General features: G+C 41.4%; 2 protein-coding genes across 4 annotated transcripts in view; both read right to left on the bottom strand.

Annotated features, from left to right (window-relative positions):
• Positions 1-5,938, bottom strand: part of LOC129738761 (post-GPI attachment to proteins factor 2-like) — a 31,196-nt gene extending 25,258 nt beyond the window's left edge. The window contains exon 1 of the mRNA XM_055730024.1: positions 5,011-5,938. The gene's annotated coding sequence lies outside the window, so the exon portion shown is untranslated. The remainder of the gene's footprint in view (positions 1-5,010) is intronic.
• Positions 5,939-10,870: 4,932 nt separating this feature from the next.
• Positions 10,871-17,172, bottom strand: LOC129756843 (histone deacetylase 6). 3 transcript variants are annotated; one of them, XM_055753883.1, is made up of 7 exons: positions 17,050-17,172; positions 16,299-16,895; positions 14,825-15,289; positions 14,687-14,746; positions 12,536-14,416; positions 12,385-12,472; positions 10,871-11,899 (listed from the first exon to the last, which is right to left on the bottom strand). In XM_055753883.1, exons 2-7 carry the CDS (start codon positions 16,701-16,703, stop codon positions 11,559-11,561), a joined length of 3,240 nt encoding a protein of 1,079 aa, XP_055609858.1. In that variant the 5' UTR covers positions 16,704-16,895; positions 17,050-17,172; the 3' UTR covers positions 10,871-11,558. The 3 variants fall into 3 exon arrangements, with proteins under 3 accessions (XP_055609858.1, XP_055609867.1, XP_055609849.1); XM_055753892.1 differs by lacking the exon at positions 14,687-14,746 and adding an exon at positions 14,564-14,623 and having other exon boundaries at positions 16,299-17,139; XM_055753874.1 differs by having other exon boundaries at positions 16,299-17,138.
• Positions 17,173-19,219: the final 2,047 nt, after the last annotated feature.

Below are 19,219 nucleotides of genomic sequence, written 5' to 3' on the forward strand. Positions count from 1 at the left end.
TGAAGTATGTTCCGTACCGTTTGAGGATTAACCTGTATATTTTAAAAATTCTTCAGGCTGTCTGCTAATTTCGGGGCTCTGATTTTAGGAATCTGACTGATTTCCCTGCTAATGATGCGATGGTGACGATCCGTAAGCTTCAGTTTGCGGCCTCTTCCTGGAGTGGTCTCCAGGGAGTTAGTCTTTTTAAAGTTCTGAAGGACATACTGAACCGACGATCGTGGCCGTTTTACTATACCTGCAATTTCGGACAAGCTTTCACCGTCATCCTTCAGGTCAGCAATCAGTTTCCGGATGTCAACGAGTATTTTTTTGTGAGGAGCAGACATTTTCATGTTAATTTTTGTGGATTTAATTAACAGGAAAATGTCTGCTTTTCACAAAAAAATACCCGTTGACATCCGGATACACGAAAATCTACTGATTTATGCTAGATAAAGTTCATTTTACCGTATTTATCACTCAGACCACTGGAAATTGTCTTTGCTGAGATTCAATTCACGTTTCTTCGTTTGACAGACTGACACAAAACTGTTTACTTGACTAATATTTGACAATTTTTTGACGTCGTTTTTGGGACTTTCTATACAAAATGAATTAGATTATTTTTAAGGTTTAATTTATAAACATTTTTAATACTGATCTACAAAAAGGACTAATTTCTGCAGCGAATGATGTTTTTGTAGTATTTTTATTGACTAAAAAAGTGCACTTTTTGATTGTTTGGACTTCAAGGAACGTGCTGTACGGACAATTTTTTGATACACTGTATATCTGATTATTTCTCGGCTAACTATAATTATTAAAATTTCAACAATACAAAAAATAGACAATCTGATTGATTTCGTACATTCAACAATGTGTATAATACCATCAACTATTGTTGTATGATTACTTTTGTGCATTCAACTATAAATATAATAGATTCAACTATAATGCACGATTGATGTCATACAATCAACAATAATTATAGTAGAATCAACTATAATTATATGATTGATTTAATTATAAATATGATAGATTAAACTATAATAATATGATTGATTTAATTATAAATATGATAGATTCAATTTTATTTCTATGATTGGTTCACTGAGGTCAACTATAAATATTGTACATTTCATTTCTGTTTATATTGGAAGTTATCATATCTGAAGCAATTTTTCGGAATAATTTTATGGCTACGTTTTATTTACTTTTAATTTATTATTTCAGCATTTTGCATCTACTTCTTTTCAGCCGCCATGATGCTAGAAAACCTGACCGGAAATCCCGATATCCACGTCCTGGTTCCTCCGCTGTTGTTCTTTTTGCATCTTGATGCATGGTTGCCCAGGAAATTGTGCATCTTAGCTAATCGGTTCCGGAAGACGTCCGTGCTTCTGCACCCGGCGAAGATTGACCTTTTGATGGAAAAAATTTACTCAATATCATGACATAAATCTATCATACGCTGACTTACATATGCTAGTTTCCTGTGGGATCCTGCCAGGATCGTGTAAATAAACGTCGAGACCAACGTCGATTTCCCGGGCAGCCAGAGTAGGTGTACTTTTCTCAAAGCCAGGAACTGTCGGCCTTCTACACGACCGCTGCCACTAACTGGTAGAGGAAAATATTTCCCCATCACCGAAGAGCGCTTGCGTTTTGCAACCGATGTCAGGAACTATCGGCTGAGCCCTAAAAACAGCGATACGATCGCTACAGGGAACACGTATTGGGTCCCACACTAACTTTTTTTTTGTTTTTGCTGCTGAACACTATAGTATTCAAGTAACACACAATCTTTCATAACAATATAGTTTTATTTACTATATTTTTGGTTCAATACCTAGAATCAATCATATATTTGTAGTTAAACCTATCATATTTACAATTGAATCAATTATACTACTACATTTGAATCTATCATATTTATATTTGAATAAATTAAACCACTACAGTAGAATCTATTTTATTTATAGTTGAATGCCTAAAATCAATCATACAATTGTATTTGAATCTATCATATCTACAGTTGAATCAATTATACCATTACAATTGAATCAATTATACAATTACAATTGAATCTATCATATTCATAGTTGATTGCATAAGGTGAATCAGAAGTTTGTAGTTGAATCTATTTTATTTATAGTTGAATGCATAAAATAAATCATACAGTTGAATGCGTTATATTGATAGTTAATTGCGTAAGGACAATTAGAAGTTTGTAGTTGAATCTATTATATAAGTAGTTGAATGCGAAAAAATCAACTGCATTTCGATTATTGTTATAACAAGCTGAAATAATTGGAACAACTGTCGTCTTTTTTCTCCGTGCAAGCCGGGCAAGTTTTTTTTCAATAAGTAATTTGGTAATTGAGTAACCATTTTGATGCGATATATGTAGGAAATGTAGGAAAGAAGCAATTGAGTAATTATGTTGAGTTTGGAATCCAGTGCGTGACATCATGGCGGCACCATGTACAGAACATAAAAAGTAATCAAGAGAAGGTGATATGAACCGGTGCCAAGGGTGCAGTTGAGATAGAGAGAGATTTTTTGCTTATTTTACGATTTTTTGGAAGCTGAATAAAAAGGCCGCTGGAAGCTGAATAGAAGGTCATTAAGACTTGTTTTGGAACTTGAAAGTATCCATAAGAACTTAAATTTTGTGCTGCATAGAACGGATTTCATATCAATGATGGGGCTGAGTAAGCGTTTTTGTACCTGTTTTATGGAACCTTTGGTTGCTTGGGGACCTCTCTAATAAAAGATGGTCCCTTTTGATTGATAAGTGTTCGATTCACGCAAAAAAAAAAATCTGTATAGAAGACCATTCCACCTTTCACTTTCTCATCCCAAAGTATAATCAATTCCGACGGATAATCGAGTCAAAAAAATTAACCCACGTAAACTTTTTTTTGTATTTCTGCAGCTTAAAAAATTATTTTTGAAAGAAATTGTTGGGAAAAAAATATTTGCGATAGTTGTCTGCTAAGTGCAGGCAAGAAAATTTTGTTTCAAAAGAACAACCTTCTTCCCCGTTTATGACCCGTGTACTACGTGGCTTCAAAAAACGCGTAGATGACTCGTAAACTTTTTAAAGAGTGGTTTTTGAAGGTGTTTGTTTTACAGATCACGGCTTTGTAGAAAACACAGTAGGCTTCCAATAGAAGCCGTCCTTGTGTTGGGCAACTGTTTAAATAGCCCACTGTAAAGCTGAAGATCTGCACAGCGTCGATGATTCAATTTCCGGAGTTTTCGTCAGCATTCAACTGCATTGACAATATATTTTATGTCACCACATGATTGCTTCAGCCGAGTCGTAGTGAGAAAATTTGGACCTCATATCCCAAAAAAAAAAACGAAGCCACAAGTTTAAGGACCTAAAATAATGCTTAGGTCTCATCTGAGTAAAGTGGTATTTGACTTATAATCAAAGAGCATTTTTGAAAAACCTCTTAACTGAATGAAACTATGCTTTCAAAGTAGTCGATGATTCCTTTGAATTCAGTCACAGTGGCCTACTGTGGCTGAATTCAAAGGAATCATCGACTACTTTGAAATCATGGTACATTTGACTTTATATCGCAGAAAATAAACAATAAAAAAGTGAGAATAAATTAAACAAAAAATTTAATGTGATGTGAAAGTTTCGAGAATATTGATGAAGTGTTACAAGAGTATCAAGCGTTATGAGTCCATTAAGATACTACTGCATAGTTTGATAAATTAGTTTTTTCTTAAGGTAAATTGTTACACAAAATTGAAAATCTTTTCCATACATTCTGCAATTGATCTAGCATTTTGAGCGTCGTTGAGCATTTTGTCAAAATCGATCAAAATTCAAGTGAGATATAAGGCAATAGCCTATTTCATTAACCATACTAATTTTTTCGTACCCAAAAACCCTTTCTTATTTATCAAATTTGATTCCATTGCTTAAAAAGTTTTTGAGCGGCTTCCCCTTTCGAATAAACTTATTGAAGAAGAGTGGTGTCTAATATAACCATTTCTCGTGCTCTAATCCTTTTCCATGTGAATTATGGAATTTGAGCCTCCCTACTCCCTTTCTATATTCCCAATGGAAGAATGGAGGGGTTTCAAATAATCATATTACTATTTCTCGTATCAAATGCTCTTCCATGCCAAATTCGGTTCCATTTGTTTGATGAATTCTAAAGTTTTGCAAAAAATAGTAAAGCAACCCCTTTTCCTATGGAACGAGGGAATGGTACCAAATATCGATAGAAATATTTTTTCTTCTCAAATACCCTTCCATGCCAAATTTGGTTAAAGTTTCTTGAATTGCTTTCGAGATATGAAATAAATATTTTATGGGAGCCTCACTCCACCCTTCCTATCTTTCCAATGGAAGAAGAAAGGGTTCTCAAATATTCATAGAAATATTTCTCGTATTCCAATTGCTAGAATAGTTTTAAAATTATGTAAAACAATGTACATGAGCCCCCTCTCTCTCTCCCTATCTTGCCACTGGAAGATAAAAAATTTCACCCAAAAAAATTTTATAGCTGTTAAAAAATGCGAAAGAACATTGCTATTTTTTCTCCAAGAATATACTTTTCAACGATATACCGGAATTAAAATTTACGAAATCCATTAAACAATGGATTACTTATCTTGAAATCAGATTCAGAATTTAAGTTTTAACTTCTGTTTCCGATTTTATAACTCATGTTCAAGTTCAAAATTTAGAACGTAAGTCTGAATTAAGCGTTCAAAAACATCTAAATCATCAAACTGTTGAAAGAGAAAAGCACTGACATTTTCCAAGGCACTTTTCGCAACGCAACAGGAAGCATAACGATCCATTCCAATTGAAAAGTCCATAATTTGCAATTATCATCTGTGAGTGTGTGTTAGTAACTCCGGAAGTAGAGTAGTGGTAAAGAGCACCGTAAATTCTGCCATTCCACCATATCGCAGTCCATGTTGCGTGAGTTAATTTGTGCGGGTGGTAAGGGGGGATGATTTGATGCAAGACAAATAGAATAGCATATTCACTCGCTTATCTCATCCGCGAAAAAAAAATCACACGGATTCACAGATTCACTTCCAAAACAACAGTGAGACAACACTAACAACAACCATCGATTACAAAACACCCTTCGGAAAAACGGAAAAGCACAACGAACGGAAAATTCGCTGTTTCTCGTTTACTTTTTTTTCGCTTTGATTGGCGACGTCACTAACACCAATGCACCGACAAAATTGTTTCGCTGTTGCTCATTTCATTCTGTTTGTTTCTCCGTCCATCAAGGGTTTGGAGGATTTTCCCGTTTTTTTTTTTCGATGATACCTTCCCTTCTAGCTTAGCTGCAATCGGCCGTCCCGACGTAATCAACTGACAGGACCTTCCTTCAGGGGTTCATTTTGCATGTGAGTTTATATCCTTGCTCACTTTTGGATTTGAAGTTTTTTTCTTTCTTTCTTTTGCTGCTTTCGAAGAGCTGAGCTAATGGAAGTATTGCACTTTTAGGATGGAATTTTATAAATTTTTGATCATCTGTATAGCTTTTTTCTTAAATTTGACGATCGTTTATCTCCTTTTGTTGCTCCCATTCGTCACGATAAAATTTTATTTGTCCAAATCCTGTCTAGCTACATGTATGAGTTCGAGAGCCAGCAAAAAGGACACTGCAGCTATTTCCTGCTGCCAATTTGTTACGCCTTCATTTTTTTTCTCGCCTTCGCCAAGGAAAAACCTCTAACTCATCCGGCTGTTTTACGCAACCCTCGACGCGTAACCCGATTTTCCATCGCCATACGCGTATCCAAATAAGTTGCACCGAAAATTTTCACTCCAGAATTAGTTTGCAAGCAATTTTCCAAACCGCACCACCACCAACACTAGAAAAACGCGACCGAATCAGGGTAGAAAATTTGTTGTCGGGAAAACTTTGTACGCGAAAAATCGACCGACCGAATGGGCAGATCAGAATCGAATGAGAGAAGTGGGCGAAAAATGTATCGCCAAGAAGGACCGTGATGAATGGAAAAGCGTGATGTGCTGAGCCAGGGTTTTCTCACTTTCCTTTCGAACTGAAATGAGTTAGGCTGAGATACACGGGAAAATCTTTCGGCTTTTTGCGAAGACGAAGACGGAATCAGGATGACGATGGTGTTGGGTCATTAGGCCGAATTGAAGGATTGGACCGAAATGATATTCCAGTCGAACTAACTAATTATTTTGCAAATCATTATTGTTATTTTTGAGTTTTTGTGTAAATTTGAGATGTTCACAAGCAATTAAAGTACGAATTAATTAAAAAATAAATTCAAAAATTCATACTTATGAAGGGACAGCACCTATTTAAAATAAATAGAATTTCCCTAACCATTCTCGCAAGAAAAAAAACCGATGAAGTAAACTGGGCTAATTTCAAAAAATACAAAAAGCTAATATTAAAAAAATAAACTCAAGAAACAAGAACCAATGATTAAAGGGTAATACGGTCAAAATTTGGTCAAGGGAAAACGCGTGTAAATCGGTGAAATCGTTTATTTAAAAAAATCATATTAAATTTCTTTTTTCAAGTTTAACTAGTATAAAATTCAGGAAAAATATTCAGTTAGGCTTCCGTTTTTCCAAATCCGAATTGCCGGGCCTTACCTTGTCCACCTTCTTCGCCGCAGAAAGCCAATTTGCCTTGAACTGCTGCTCGTCCTTAGCAGTTTTTTTTGTTCTTCTTTAGGTTACGCTTGACAATAGCCCAGTATTTCTCAATTGGGCGGAGCTCTGGCGTGTTGGGAGGGTTTTTGTCCTTGGGAACCACCTGCACGTTGTTGGCGGCGTACCACTCCATGGCCTTTTTACCGTGATGGCAAGATGCCAAATCCGGCCAAAACAGTACGGAACAACCGTGTTTCTTCAGGAAAGGCAGCAGACGTTTATTCAAACACTCTTTCACGTAAATTTCTTGGTTGACAGTCCCGGAAGCTATGAAAATGCTGCTTTTCAAGCCACAGGTACAGATGGCTTGCCAAACCAGATATTTCTTCGCGAACTTTGACAGTTTCATGTGCTTGAAAATATCTGCTACCTTTCCCCTTCCTTTTGCCGTATAAAACTCCTGTCCCGGAAGCTGCTTGTAGTCGGCTTTGACGTAGGTTTCGTCGTCCATTACCACGCAGTCAAACTTCGTCAGCATCGTCGTGTACAGCCTCCGGGATCGCGCTTTGGCCGTCGTATTTTGTTTATCATCGCGATTTGGAGTCACTACCTTCTTGTAAGTCGATAGTCCGGCAAGTTTTCTGGCTCGATGCACGGTTGTAGACGATACACCCAGCTTATTTGCGGCATCTCGGATAGAGAGGTTAGGGTTTCGCTTGAAACTACCGGCAACTCTCTTTGTCGTCTCATCGGCTTCCGGTTTTCGATTTCCCCCCGATCCAGACTTCCTGACTGTCGACAAACGTTCCCCAAATACTTTAATTACATTTGTAACGGTTGATTTGGCAACTTTAAGCGATTTTGCCAGCTTTGCGTGCGAGTAGCTCGGATTGTCACGATGCGCGAGCCAAATTTTTATTCGCTGCTCTTCTTCCTTGGACGGCATTTTGACAACTGAAGAGTGAATTCCAAAATCAAAATAGGAGCAACATTCTACACACACACACACAACTTCAAAATGAGGGGTGTTCAGGTTTTTTAAATGCAAAATTGAAAGATTTCGCGATTTTTGAACCAGACCACGTCGGGTATTTGACGTGGGTGTCCAAAATTAATTTTCGTCTCGCGGCTTCTCACGTTTTACTTTTTTTAAACAAAACGAATCGTAATGAAATTTCCAGCACTGATAGATAGGCTTTTGCCCACCGGCTTTTGCCGAATCGAGAACAGCTTATCCTAGACTCGCGCCTGTCACAGCACACGTACGGGTCTTTAACGATTGCGACTCAGATGAATCCCGACGGTGGTGTCATCCCACCCGACTCGAGTGGCTCATCCGATGGCGACGTGAGACCCCTCCACCCGAGAATACTCCGCGACGTGAATACTCATCCCCCTACGAGTTCAACTGCGGAGAAGGTCATGTCTTATCCCCACAGCCTCCGTCGCAGAGGGCGCGTTCGACTCGGATACTCCGCGACGGTAACGTTGGAGATATCCTACAGACAGACGCGCGACGTACCAGGCAGCTCGGCATACGCAGAAGGTAGAGTCTAATCTTTGTATGCTCTACTGCCAGGATCGGACGCACACTACTCAGATGCTCCCCGACGAAGGAGTCACCCTACACCGGTCGCAGACTGGTGCTGGTTCCAACTCCTCTGCAGGACAGTCATGATCCGGGTTAACTCATCGCTGACCACGCGCCAAGAATTGGCATCCTCCGCACGATGTTGTCGGCTGTCGTGTCTGGTCCACAGGCACTAACGTGCGTACCCCTCGGACAGTTGAACACTACGTGCTCTGGTGTTTCTACTTTGTCACCACAAGTTGGGCAGAATGGCGAGGCCACGTGTCCAAACCGATGGTGGTACTGCATGAAGCATCCGTGACCAGTCAAAAACTGTGTCATGCAGAAATCCACCTCTCCATGTCTCCGGTCCATCCAGAATCCGATGTTAGGGTTGATCCACCAGCCACGTTCCGAGCTGTCCCACTGGTGCTGTCAGTTGGACATCGAGGCCTCTCTGGCATGTTTCCGCATATTGGGCATGTGCCTGTGCTCGTAGCAGAAGATATCTTCCTCTAGCAAGACCGAGATGGGCATGACCCCCGCCACAACATCAGCAGCTACCGAGGACACCGTTCGGTATGCGCTGATTACTCGCAGGTTCATCAGCCACTGCACACTGCAGAGCTTTTGGAGGCTACCCTGCCTGCTCAAGGCTGCCGCTCCGTACCGCAAAATGAACGAGGTCACACTCGCCAGGACCCTCCTTCTGCTGCAGCGGATCGCCGAGCTATTCGACATGGCCCGTGAGAGGGCTGCTGTCGCCATTGCCGCTCTTTTACAGACGTAGTCGACGTGGGCCGTAAAGTTCAGCCGGTAGTCGATCATCGCCCCCAGGTATTTGATCGCACGCTTGGATTCGATTGCGCACGGTCCAGCTGCAATCGTCCCTGATTGTGCTGAAATCAGGTCACCATCTCGGTCTTGTGGTGAGCCAGACGCAAGCTCTTGGAGCGCATCCAACTTTCCACCTTCTAAATAGCTACTGACTAGGTCCAGTGGAGGCAGGGTGCACCTTGCCGTGAAGTCGAATCTTCCAGTGAAGCACATCGACAATAATTCCTGGTGCGATCTGGAACTCGTATGGATTCGTATTGATATTGTAGACCAAAATTGTACGTATGTGTACTGTACCCGCCACCCGATCGTTCAAAAGATATTGCCCTCGCTGAGTCGTTTTCTAGCTTCATCTTCGGAGTTAGTTCCTTCTGCGCTCCAGAAAATGACTTACTTGACACGACTACGACTTCAATATGCCCGGTTTGAAGTGGTGCTCCACACATGGCAGCTTTCTGTACCCGGACCCAGCACGCTTTACTTTTTCGGCGCCTTCAAACATCAAATTGGACTCCCTGAGGGCAGCGACCTTGCGAATAAGGTCGTACGCTGGACCTCTGATTTGCCAATGATAGATCTCGTTCACCGATCATCGAATTCGTTCCTGCACCGCTTGTTAAAGTAGTCCCACATCACCCTACTCTAATGGCATCACTTGAAGTAACTAGGCTGAACGCTACAGTGAAAAAAACCAGCGACCTCTACCTCGACTTTAAGAACGCTAACTTCGGCGACATCTCTCACTTTCTGGCCACCATCGACTGAGCTTGATCTATCAAATCCCAACGCTGCCGGTGATACCTTCTCACACATTCTGAATTATGTCATCGATCGCCACGTTCCAAAACGTTCTGGAAATGTGCGAATCCCCTGGGTAACGAATGTGTGTGCCCTTAGAAATCATGAAGCAAAAATCATCCTAAACTAAGGATAACGTTGTTACCATAACTGCCTGTAGTATCGTAACTTATTGAAAAATTTTTTGTTAGCGCTGTAAGGAACGTTTAGCCATAGGGCTTTTCAATAAATGGTATTGAAATCGAGAAAGCAGTCGTCTCTAAAGCAGCTTCATCACCAATTCATCATGTAATTCTCATACCATACATTCATAAAAAATGCCAAAAATTGCAACACAAGCAATCGAATTCATTGGCTGAATAAAAGATATTCTATACCTAATCAGAATTGTAAACAATTTTCACGGTGGCTACCTTTTTGACTTTTTTAACGTTTGAGCGAACATCAAGGTTTGATTATCGATCGGTAATTTGACCTTCCACTTTCATTTTCAAAGTTTCGTTTTCCTCTCTATGGCGACCGTCAAAAATACCCCGTTACTCTTCGTAGGTGGAATTGTCGTTTGGAAAATATCTCATGGCGATATCCACGTACAGAAATTGGATTTGTATCTTTGTTATAGCACTCCTAAGATCGACAACACACTTTTTATAGCAGATCCGAAGAACATCCGAAATCAGGTACAATCATCAACTCTTGGCGTTTTGATCAAATACTTCCTTCATATAACAGCAGAAGCGTTGTGCATTTATACAAAAATAGCTACAAATTCAGATTTGAAATGTGATATCTAAGTCCGGAGTAATGCAAACACTAACTTATGAAATATCGTAACGGTATTATTTATTGTGATTTTTGTTAAACTTCCGAAACTACAATTATTCACTGATCAACGGCTGTACTATTAGTTTCTGTTTTTACTGCATAACGTTATATGTGTGTGTATCTGAGCTTTGTTATATTGCTGTCAAAAATAACGATCTTTCATTTCAAAAACAAGATATGGAACTTTTATCGGAGTTTTAAATTTCATATTATCTTTAACGTTCTTAACCTGAAATTTGGATGTTTCAAACATAATGAAACGGTGTATGTTTCCTGAAGTTTAATATCGATGGAGCATTGTTTCTGTTAATTTTGTATTTTAATTTTTGTTTTTTTTTTTAACCTGAGCCACGCTGATCATTGATCCACTTGATCTTGAGTCATTTTCTTTGGTTAGCTTCGTATTCAAATTTTTATCATAACATTTTAGTTTTTTTTGTTGAGGTTAATAACTAATTATTGATGAAATTTTGGAATTTTAGGTTGCTAGTTTTCCTTAAACCTATTGGTTACTATGCGTTTGTTTTTTTTATTTGTCTTTCTAGATTACCATTTGGAATTAATGAGACCGAATTGTTTGTTGTTTTAAGAATAATTTAGTTTATAAGCTCGTAAGAAGGTGAAAAATGGGGGTAAAATCGAGCAACTTGCAAAAGCCAGTAAAAAAAGTGTATCGATAAAATTAATACTTCAAGGTTAAAAAAACACGATTCGCATTGCCGAGAGAATGCGATAAAAAGATCAACAATAAATAAATGTTTAACAAAATTTTTTGTGGTTGTGCCGTCCCCGATTGGTGGGCGGCCTCCTTATTTTTCCGTGTTTTTCTTAGCGGAAGTAGGAAGTTAGCACAAAATTGACCAAGTACAGAATCATCATGCGTACGACAATTTTGGACAGAACTAAGTATCATTCCTTTGTGTGCCGTCCTTTGCGTGACGTCGGCGATGGACCAACTTCTAGGAACAGATCACTCCCGTAGGACCATACCAGCTGTTCACCGTCGAACTTGTCCTGATGGACAAGATTTTTGTAACCGTACAGTATCGGGTTGTCGATGTAAGACTCACACCGATAGCACCACACCGAAAGGTCGCTGAAGCTGAGAGCTAGGGCGTGGTCCGCTTCCAAGCTGTGCAGCATGGCGTGCTCGTTGATGTAGCGCCCACAACAAACCTGGTAACAGTGCAGGCAGACCCAGTTCTCCTGGGTCGAGGAACAATCGGCACACGGGGCTTTTGTACTTATTTCTGCGGGAAGGGGAAATCAAAGGTTTTATTTACTATGTTCGAACCACTATTTCCAGCAGAGTCGATTTATACCAATCTTTTTTTAATTTGATCTAAGAGATTCTATGTTGTTAACGGTTGATGACATATTAAATTTTTAACCAAAGAAAAGGAAATATATGTGACTAATTTATTTGTTACCGTTTTTATCGGTATTTAGCATTTTGGTGACCCCTTTGAGATGTTTTCAGACCGTTCTAAGCGTTATTTCATAAAATTTTCAATTGCGTTTTCAAGCTTTTCTGAGCGTTGTTTTAGGCAGAATATTAGCTACTATATTAAAATTCGTATTTTATTTGTTTAAAGCGTTATTCCGGGATCAATACCGAATTACGTGATCTAGTTAAAACTCTCGAGGTATTATAGTGCGGAGATTAATAGTAAGATTGGTATGAATCGTTTGGCTCTACTTATGCTTACACAAGAAAATAATTTCAACTACATACTTTCAGGCAAATTATCCGGGTTAAGTTCCTTGAGGTGCGGACAATCTGTTAACGGAACGACGGCAAACATTTCCTCGTTTTGTAGGGCCTAAAAATATAAGAAAAAATGTTATTTTATTTACCTTCTTGGTTTGATAACGTAGAAACTTACCTCCAAATTCGCAGCCAAGAAGTCCCTCAATGTTTGCTGTTTTTCCGCGGTCCCACCAACCGCACCAGCGGCTTCATCACCTCCTCCTGCTCCAAGCAAACTAGAGGAAGCCCCACTACCCCTACTGCTGCTCGGTCCCGGTTGATCATCGCTTTCGGAAGGAATCCCGAAGCTACTGCTACCATCCTTCACTGGGGAAGATCCACTGCTAGATGATGAATAGACGGTGGAATTCGCAGAAAGTTGCAACTTGCGGAAGGCACTGTCCAAGTCGGATTGGTCGGCATTGGTCGCTGTAGTCGATGAGTTGAAATCCGGAAGTTTCTTGAGGAACTTGAGCGAGTTCCAGTACTTGTTGTGGGTGGAAAGCACGTTCCGTATGGTCTCGATGGCTGCGGAGTTCGGACCATTGTAGCGGGAACTGACGTGGAGAAGGGGTAGCGGATCTCCGAGGAGACTTTTGGTGCACAGGGCCATCGCATGGGAAATGGAGTTGACGTTGTAACCTCCTTCGAGACAGAGGATTATTCGACCGTTGGCTAGTGCCGATAACCAATGGGTGAAGTAGCCGTAAGCTTCAGGAGTCACTTTACAACCTCCCAGTGGATCTCCAACGGCAGCATCGAACCCGGCTGATACTAGGACTAATTCAGGATCGAACTCGTACGCAATTGGAAGAATGATTTGCTGGAACACGGCAGAATATTCTTGGTCTCCCATACCCTTCTTGTTCCAGGGAATGTTCACGTTGAACCCGGTACCGAGACCATTTCCAACGACGTCGTAGTTGCCGTCTTTGCTCTTCGGGAAGAACGAGGCATTGTCGTATCGGTGGACGGAAATGTACAGGACTTTGGAGGTACTTTCGAAAATGTGTTGCGTTCCGTTGCCGTGATGGACGTCCCAATCAATGATAAGAACCCTCTTAAGGCCGTGGTCTCGAATTGCGTACTGAGCAGCGATTGCCACGTTGTTGAAGATGCAGAATCCATGAGGCATGTCCGACTCGGCGTGGTGTCCCGGAGGCCTCACGATGCACAATCCCGACCGAGATTGACCGTTCAAGACTTCGTCCACAACTTGGAGTACCGATCCCGCAGCTAAGGTGGCGCATTCGAACGTTTTTGGATGCAAGTAGATGGAGTTGAACTTGTCGGCCACTTGTTTCATTTCATCTTTTTCGACCGTCCTTCGGACCATGCTAACGTTCTGCCGGGAATGAACTAGACACAGCTCATCGGTAGTTGCGTGCCTAGACTTAAGCCGTCTCATACGTCCTAGCAGTTTGTACTCTTCATGCCTGGCATAGATTTTGGCTATTCGTTCCGGTTGTTCTGGGTGTAGATCTTCGTGCAGATTCCTATGATCTAGTAAAGCTTCGTCGTACACAAAGCAAACCCGATTGGCAGGGAAAGTCAACCGAGTTGCGATCTGTAACATCGCCAGTCGTTCTTCAATCTTCGCCTTCTCTTCTGAACACTGCACGGGATAGCAATTCCTAGTTGGATAGCGAATAGGTTCCGGTTGAGGCTCCGGAAGCTGATGGAACTGCACAATCTGGTGAAACTCAGGCTGCGGATTAACGTTGTTCAGCTCCTCCAATCCGTAAGTTCCGATAAGATGAAGATTCCTCCAGAACGGCCTATGTGAATGGATACAATCGAGAATGGTTTGCTGCATACTTTCCCAGGGTGGGGCCAGTTTTTCGACCAACAGTGGACAGGGATCACCCAGAAGGGTTCTCAAGGTTAGGGCTCCTCCCTCTGCGAGCGATGAAAGGCAGTAACCTCCTTCGAGGACGACAGCAACCCGTCCCTGAGCCAGATTCATCAGTGGCGTCAACAGATGCGGATAGAAGGCCGGGGTGATCTCCATTTGGCCCTGAATAGATAACAAAAAAAAATCTCCATTAAAACTGTGCTAAATACTTCGTTTTTCAAAGCTGAAACCCGGGTTAAGTGATGAAAAGCAGTTTGATGGACTTTTGATGGAGCTTATTATAAAAAGCTGGGAAAAATCGATCTCTACCTTTTCATCACCGAGGGCGGAATCAAATCCAGCCGAAACTATAACCAGTTCTGGGTTGAACTAAATCAAGTAGGGGAAAAAACCAAAACCAAAAGTTAGTGACAGTTGATCTACTACACGTACCTCCGGGCAGCCGTAGGCCGCATCATATCCCGCCGATATGATGATCAATTCTGGTTGGAACTGTAACGAAATTTCGTTGAATTTTATTTTCGTCAAAAGCAACTTAATTTAACAAGTTAAATAAAACCTGAAACCTACCTCCATTGCAACCGGAAGCAGCAGCTGCTGCCAGATGGCCAGATAGTCTCCGTTGCTCATCCCGATCTGGTTCAAAGGCACGTTAAAATTATACCCGAGGCCATCTCCCTCCCCAATGCAGTCGAAGTCGGACTCCCGCAAATTCGGCCAAAAGCTGCCCCGCTCATAGCGATGAATCGAGAAGTAGAGCACCCGCGGATCATCGTAGAACATCCGCTGCGTTCCCTGTCCATGATGGATGTCCCAATCGACGATCAGGATCTTGCGCATCCCCAGTCGATCCAAGGCGTGCTGAGCGGCGATTGCTACGTTGTTGAAGAAACAGTACCCGTTGTATTCGGCCTTCATCGCGTGGTGGCCTGGCGGTCGAATGATGGCCATCCCGTTGTGAATTTGACCCTTCGCGATCGCTTCCACCAGGTCGATGGTGCTTCCGGCCGATAGGAGCGAGCATTCGTACGAAGACTGTTGGACAGAAAGGGAACATTATTAGATTAAATTATTTCATATGAACTATTTAAAAAAGCATCTTAAGTTGAACATCTTGGATGTGACATTCTAGGATATACTCTCTTGGCTCTTTACCACGAGTCATGTTTGATGGCAAAAGATGTTGAGCAATCGCACTTTTTTTATTTTTGTCGATGAAAAAATTCATCTTATTTAATAATTTGAACGATTATATTGATTTTTTGTCTAATTTATGTTTTTCCTAATAATTTAGGACAACTCTATATTTTTGTCTATTTTTTTTGGCTATTTTAATCAAGATTCTTATGTACACCTATGTTTTTTTCCACCAATATTTTTTTTGTCTACTCTTCTTGTAATATTTTTTTCTGTTAAATTTATTTTTAAATAACATCTGAATTCAAAAACTGGGTTCTTTCTCGTTTGATCAAGAAAACCTTCTTCTAAGAAAACCGTTAGTAGGGAGTTAAACTAGTTGATCACGTAATGCAATCATTCAACAACATAGCCAACAAACCTCAATTATCTTTCGAAAAGTTTAACGTCCACCTTACAATAAATTAATCGTTATCTCTGCGCGAATGTTTAATTGCTGTAACTTGGACTGAGCAGCTTTCAGATAATTAAGTCTTGCTGAATAGCTATGGACGTAGTACAACGAGAATTCAGAACCTGAGTTTGTAATCAGTTTGGTGTCTTGTTCGAAAAAAAAACTCAATCTCTTAAAATTAATAGAAATCTAGACATCATCTCCGAAGGCAAAATTGCCAATCAACAACATTGTTGCAAACCTGAAATAATCTCAAAAAGTAGGCTGCGCCTAATTATATTTTGCTTGTTATCTCGAAGAAAATGTGTCTACATTCACAGGCTGAACAACTTTCAGCTACCTAATTGAATCATGTGGGGTACCCCAGAGATAAAATCTGACCATAAAAGGTAAGTAGATAATTGAAATTTGCATTGGAATTCCACCGGCTCAAACCCGTTTCCATCTACTTACCGGATGAATAAAAACCGAATCGTAGTGCGAACTCAGCTCCTCCATCGCTTCGAAGTCCTCCGAACGGCTAGTACCCTTCAACTTTTCCACCTGCTCCTTGGTGTGCTTGGTCATCAGCTCCTGTTCGGTGGCCATTCGAGGTTCCAGCAACTGGCACCGATCTACCAGACCCAGCTCCCGGCATCGGTCCAGAACCCGGGTAAATCGTTCCGGACACTCCGGGTAGCGATCATCCCACAGGCACCGATGCTGAGCCATTCGTTCGTCGTAAACCAGCCCGGTAGCTCCGCGGACCTTATCGATCGAACTCATCGCATTTCCGTAGATGTCCTTTAGCTGCTGCTGGCCCGGGTTCGGTTCCATTCCCAGCGGCTGATCCGACAGAAACAATCCTTGGGAGGACATTTTCAACTTGCCCCGTTTCTTCGCTTCGGCTAAACTGATCGGTGGTCCCTTCTGAAGATTGCTATTGTTGGCAGTTCGTCCTCCGTAGTATTTGGCTTTCCGTTCGGCGTCCTCGGCTGCAGCGGCCGCTTGCTGGGCACGGGTGGTGATTTTGGACTTTTGCGCTCCCCGCCGGGTCGTTACGGTGGAACTCTTTTGTTTTATTTTCGAATTTGTTGGAAAACACAGAAAGAAAAAAATCGATTAGCTATCGGATCACTGTTGAAAGTGGGAAAGTTGAAAGGGAAGGAAAAGAGGGTGTGGAAATCAAAATCTTCCAGTCACGATATAGATTGCAACCAACGACCAGAGAGAAAATCAACAACAAACGTCTTGTTTGCTCCGAGCTCAAACCAGACTAGACTGATGATGGTTGAACTGCTGTTCCTCAAATGTGCGCACTTGCGCAGTTCTCGAGGCGTATGAATGATTTTCATTAATGGAAGCAAAAAAGTTGTTTTGTTGTTATCTGGTGCTGGCTGCCTCAAGTGAATTCGATTTGAGTTGGTGTGTGTTTTAAGGGGCCACGCAGAGAGATTTTGATAATAATAATAACCAAATCATAAGTGAGAGAATGTTTACGGTGAGCTCCGGGAGGAGCTGTTGGGTCAATTCGTTTGACCTGTTAAACCCTTTCCTGACCAATGGAAAAAAAATGTTTCAAAAAGTTTGAAGACAAACTTTGTACGTCAGCAAAAGAGTCGCCGAAAATGCAGTTTTGAGAATATTTTAACTTCTTTCATTAAAACCTTTGTCAAGATTTCTTTAATCAGAGGAAATTATTTTCACACCTGGAAACGATAATTTTCACAATGTAAGTTCATTCCTCTGGAGTTACCCCGGTGTATGATAAAACACAAATCCAACTGATGATCCTGTCGTGGCTCCAGAGATAATCGATAACTGAAGCCTTACCAGTAGATGTGTATCAAGAAGCAAAGCATGGTTGTCGAAACGAACATTATTTGAACCCTGTTATTAGCTTTTTTTTGCTGCGAGCCACAGTTTTACTATGTTGTTCGGGGGCTGGAGAAAAGTCTCAAAGTTTTCCGTTTTCAATGCCAACTGATAGGCAGAAAACATGGTTTAACCTAAAGAGACTATAGTAAACAAAGAGGCGCCATCTGATCCCTTTCAAAAGAATGAGCTTGCAACCCTGCTGGAGAACTGCCTTTAAGGCTGCTTGGTTTTGCTCGATTGGAATGAAACTGAAAGAAAATCAAAAATTCCAATCGTGACATTTCGTCTCTTTGTTTACTATAGGCTCGTTAGTTTAACCCACAAACTGTATTGCTCAAATACAGTTTACTGGGCAATGACTGCACGGAAAAGCATGACTTCCTTACATACCCACAAAAGTATACGCTTCATGATCTTAACCCTTCGTTTTAAAATTTTTTACTTCAATTAAAATGGATCTAAATTTACAACAAACACTACAAAAAAATTTACAAGCCAAAAACATGAAAAGGTAAAAATTAATTTTACAATAATATGGATTCCCAAGAATTGAAGGTGTAATTTTACTAGATTTAACGTTATAATGCAAAAATTGAAGACAAAGCTCAAATCCATTAATCGTATTTTTAGGTCCAACCCTCACGTAACCAGTGCCAGTCATCTTACTCAGTACACCATCTGAATCGCTAAGCAAACGAATGTTTATCGTCATAGTCTTTCTTCCACCGCCGATTACTGTTGTGATTTGTCTAATCGAAGCTATCTATGGGACAAATAACAACATACACATAATTAATAAACAATTAGATGTGTAACCATAGGGATGATAACGAACCAGGAACCATTGGAAGTTCATCGGGGCAGGAACCAGAGCCACTGGAAGGTAGCCATATGGAGGTCGTTGAGCCGGAGACCGTGGAAGGTTGTAGGACAGGGAGCCAACTGGAAAGTCGTCGAACAGGGAAGCCAGGTGGAGGTCGACGAGCCAGGAAACACGGGAGGTCGTCGGACAGATGCCATGGAAGGTCGTTTGGTCAGATCCTTGAAAGGTCGGCGAGTCGGGAGCCAGCGGAAAGTCGTCGTGCCATTGGTGAAGCGTCGGGTCAAAATAAGAGTGTCGAGCCGGAACAAAACAAGGTCGTCGGGCCGGAGCTACTGGGAGGTCGTCGGACCGGTGCCATGGAAGGTCGTAGAACTGGGACCACGAATGCGGTCGTCGGGCCAGAGCCACAAGTAGGTCGTCGAACCGGAAGCCATCGAAGGTAGGCGGGCCGGTATCATGAAACGTCGTCAAGTCAAGAACCAGGTCTTCGAACCAGGAGTCACTGGAGGACTTGCGAACGGGGTACCACGGAAGGTCGCCAAGCCAAGCAGGCATCAGGAAAGGTGTCGAGGCGAAGGAGAAAGCTTCGAGCCGCAGCAAGGGAGTCGAGACCAGGAATCATGGAAGATCGACGGGCGGGAGGAGCCACTGGTAGATCGTCGTACCGGAAGCCAGAAGTAAGGTCGTCGAGCTG

This window comes from Uranotaenia lowii, chromosome 1 (assembly GCF_029784155.1).
Source record: "Uranotaenia lowii strain MFRU-FL chromosome 1, ASM2978415v1, whole genome shotgun sequence".
Taxonomy (NCBI): domain Eukaryota; kingdom Metazoa; phylum Arthropoda; class Insecta; order Diptera; family Culicidae; genus Uranotaenia; species Uranotaenia lowii.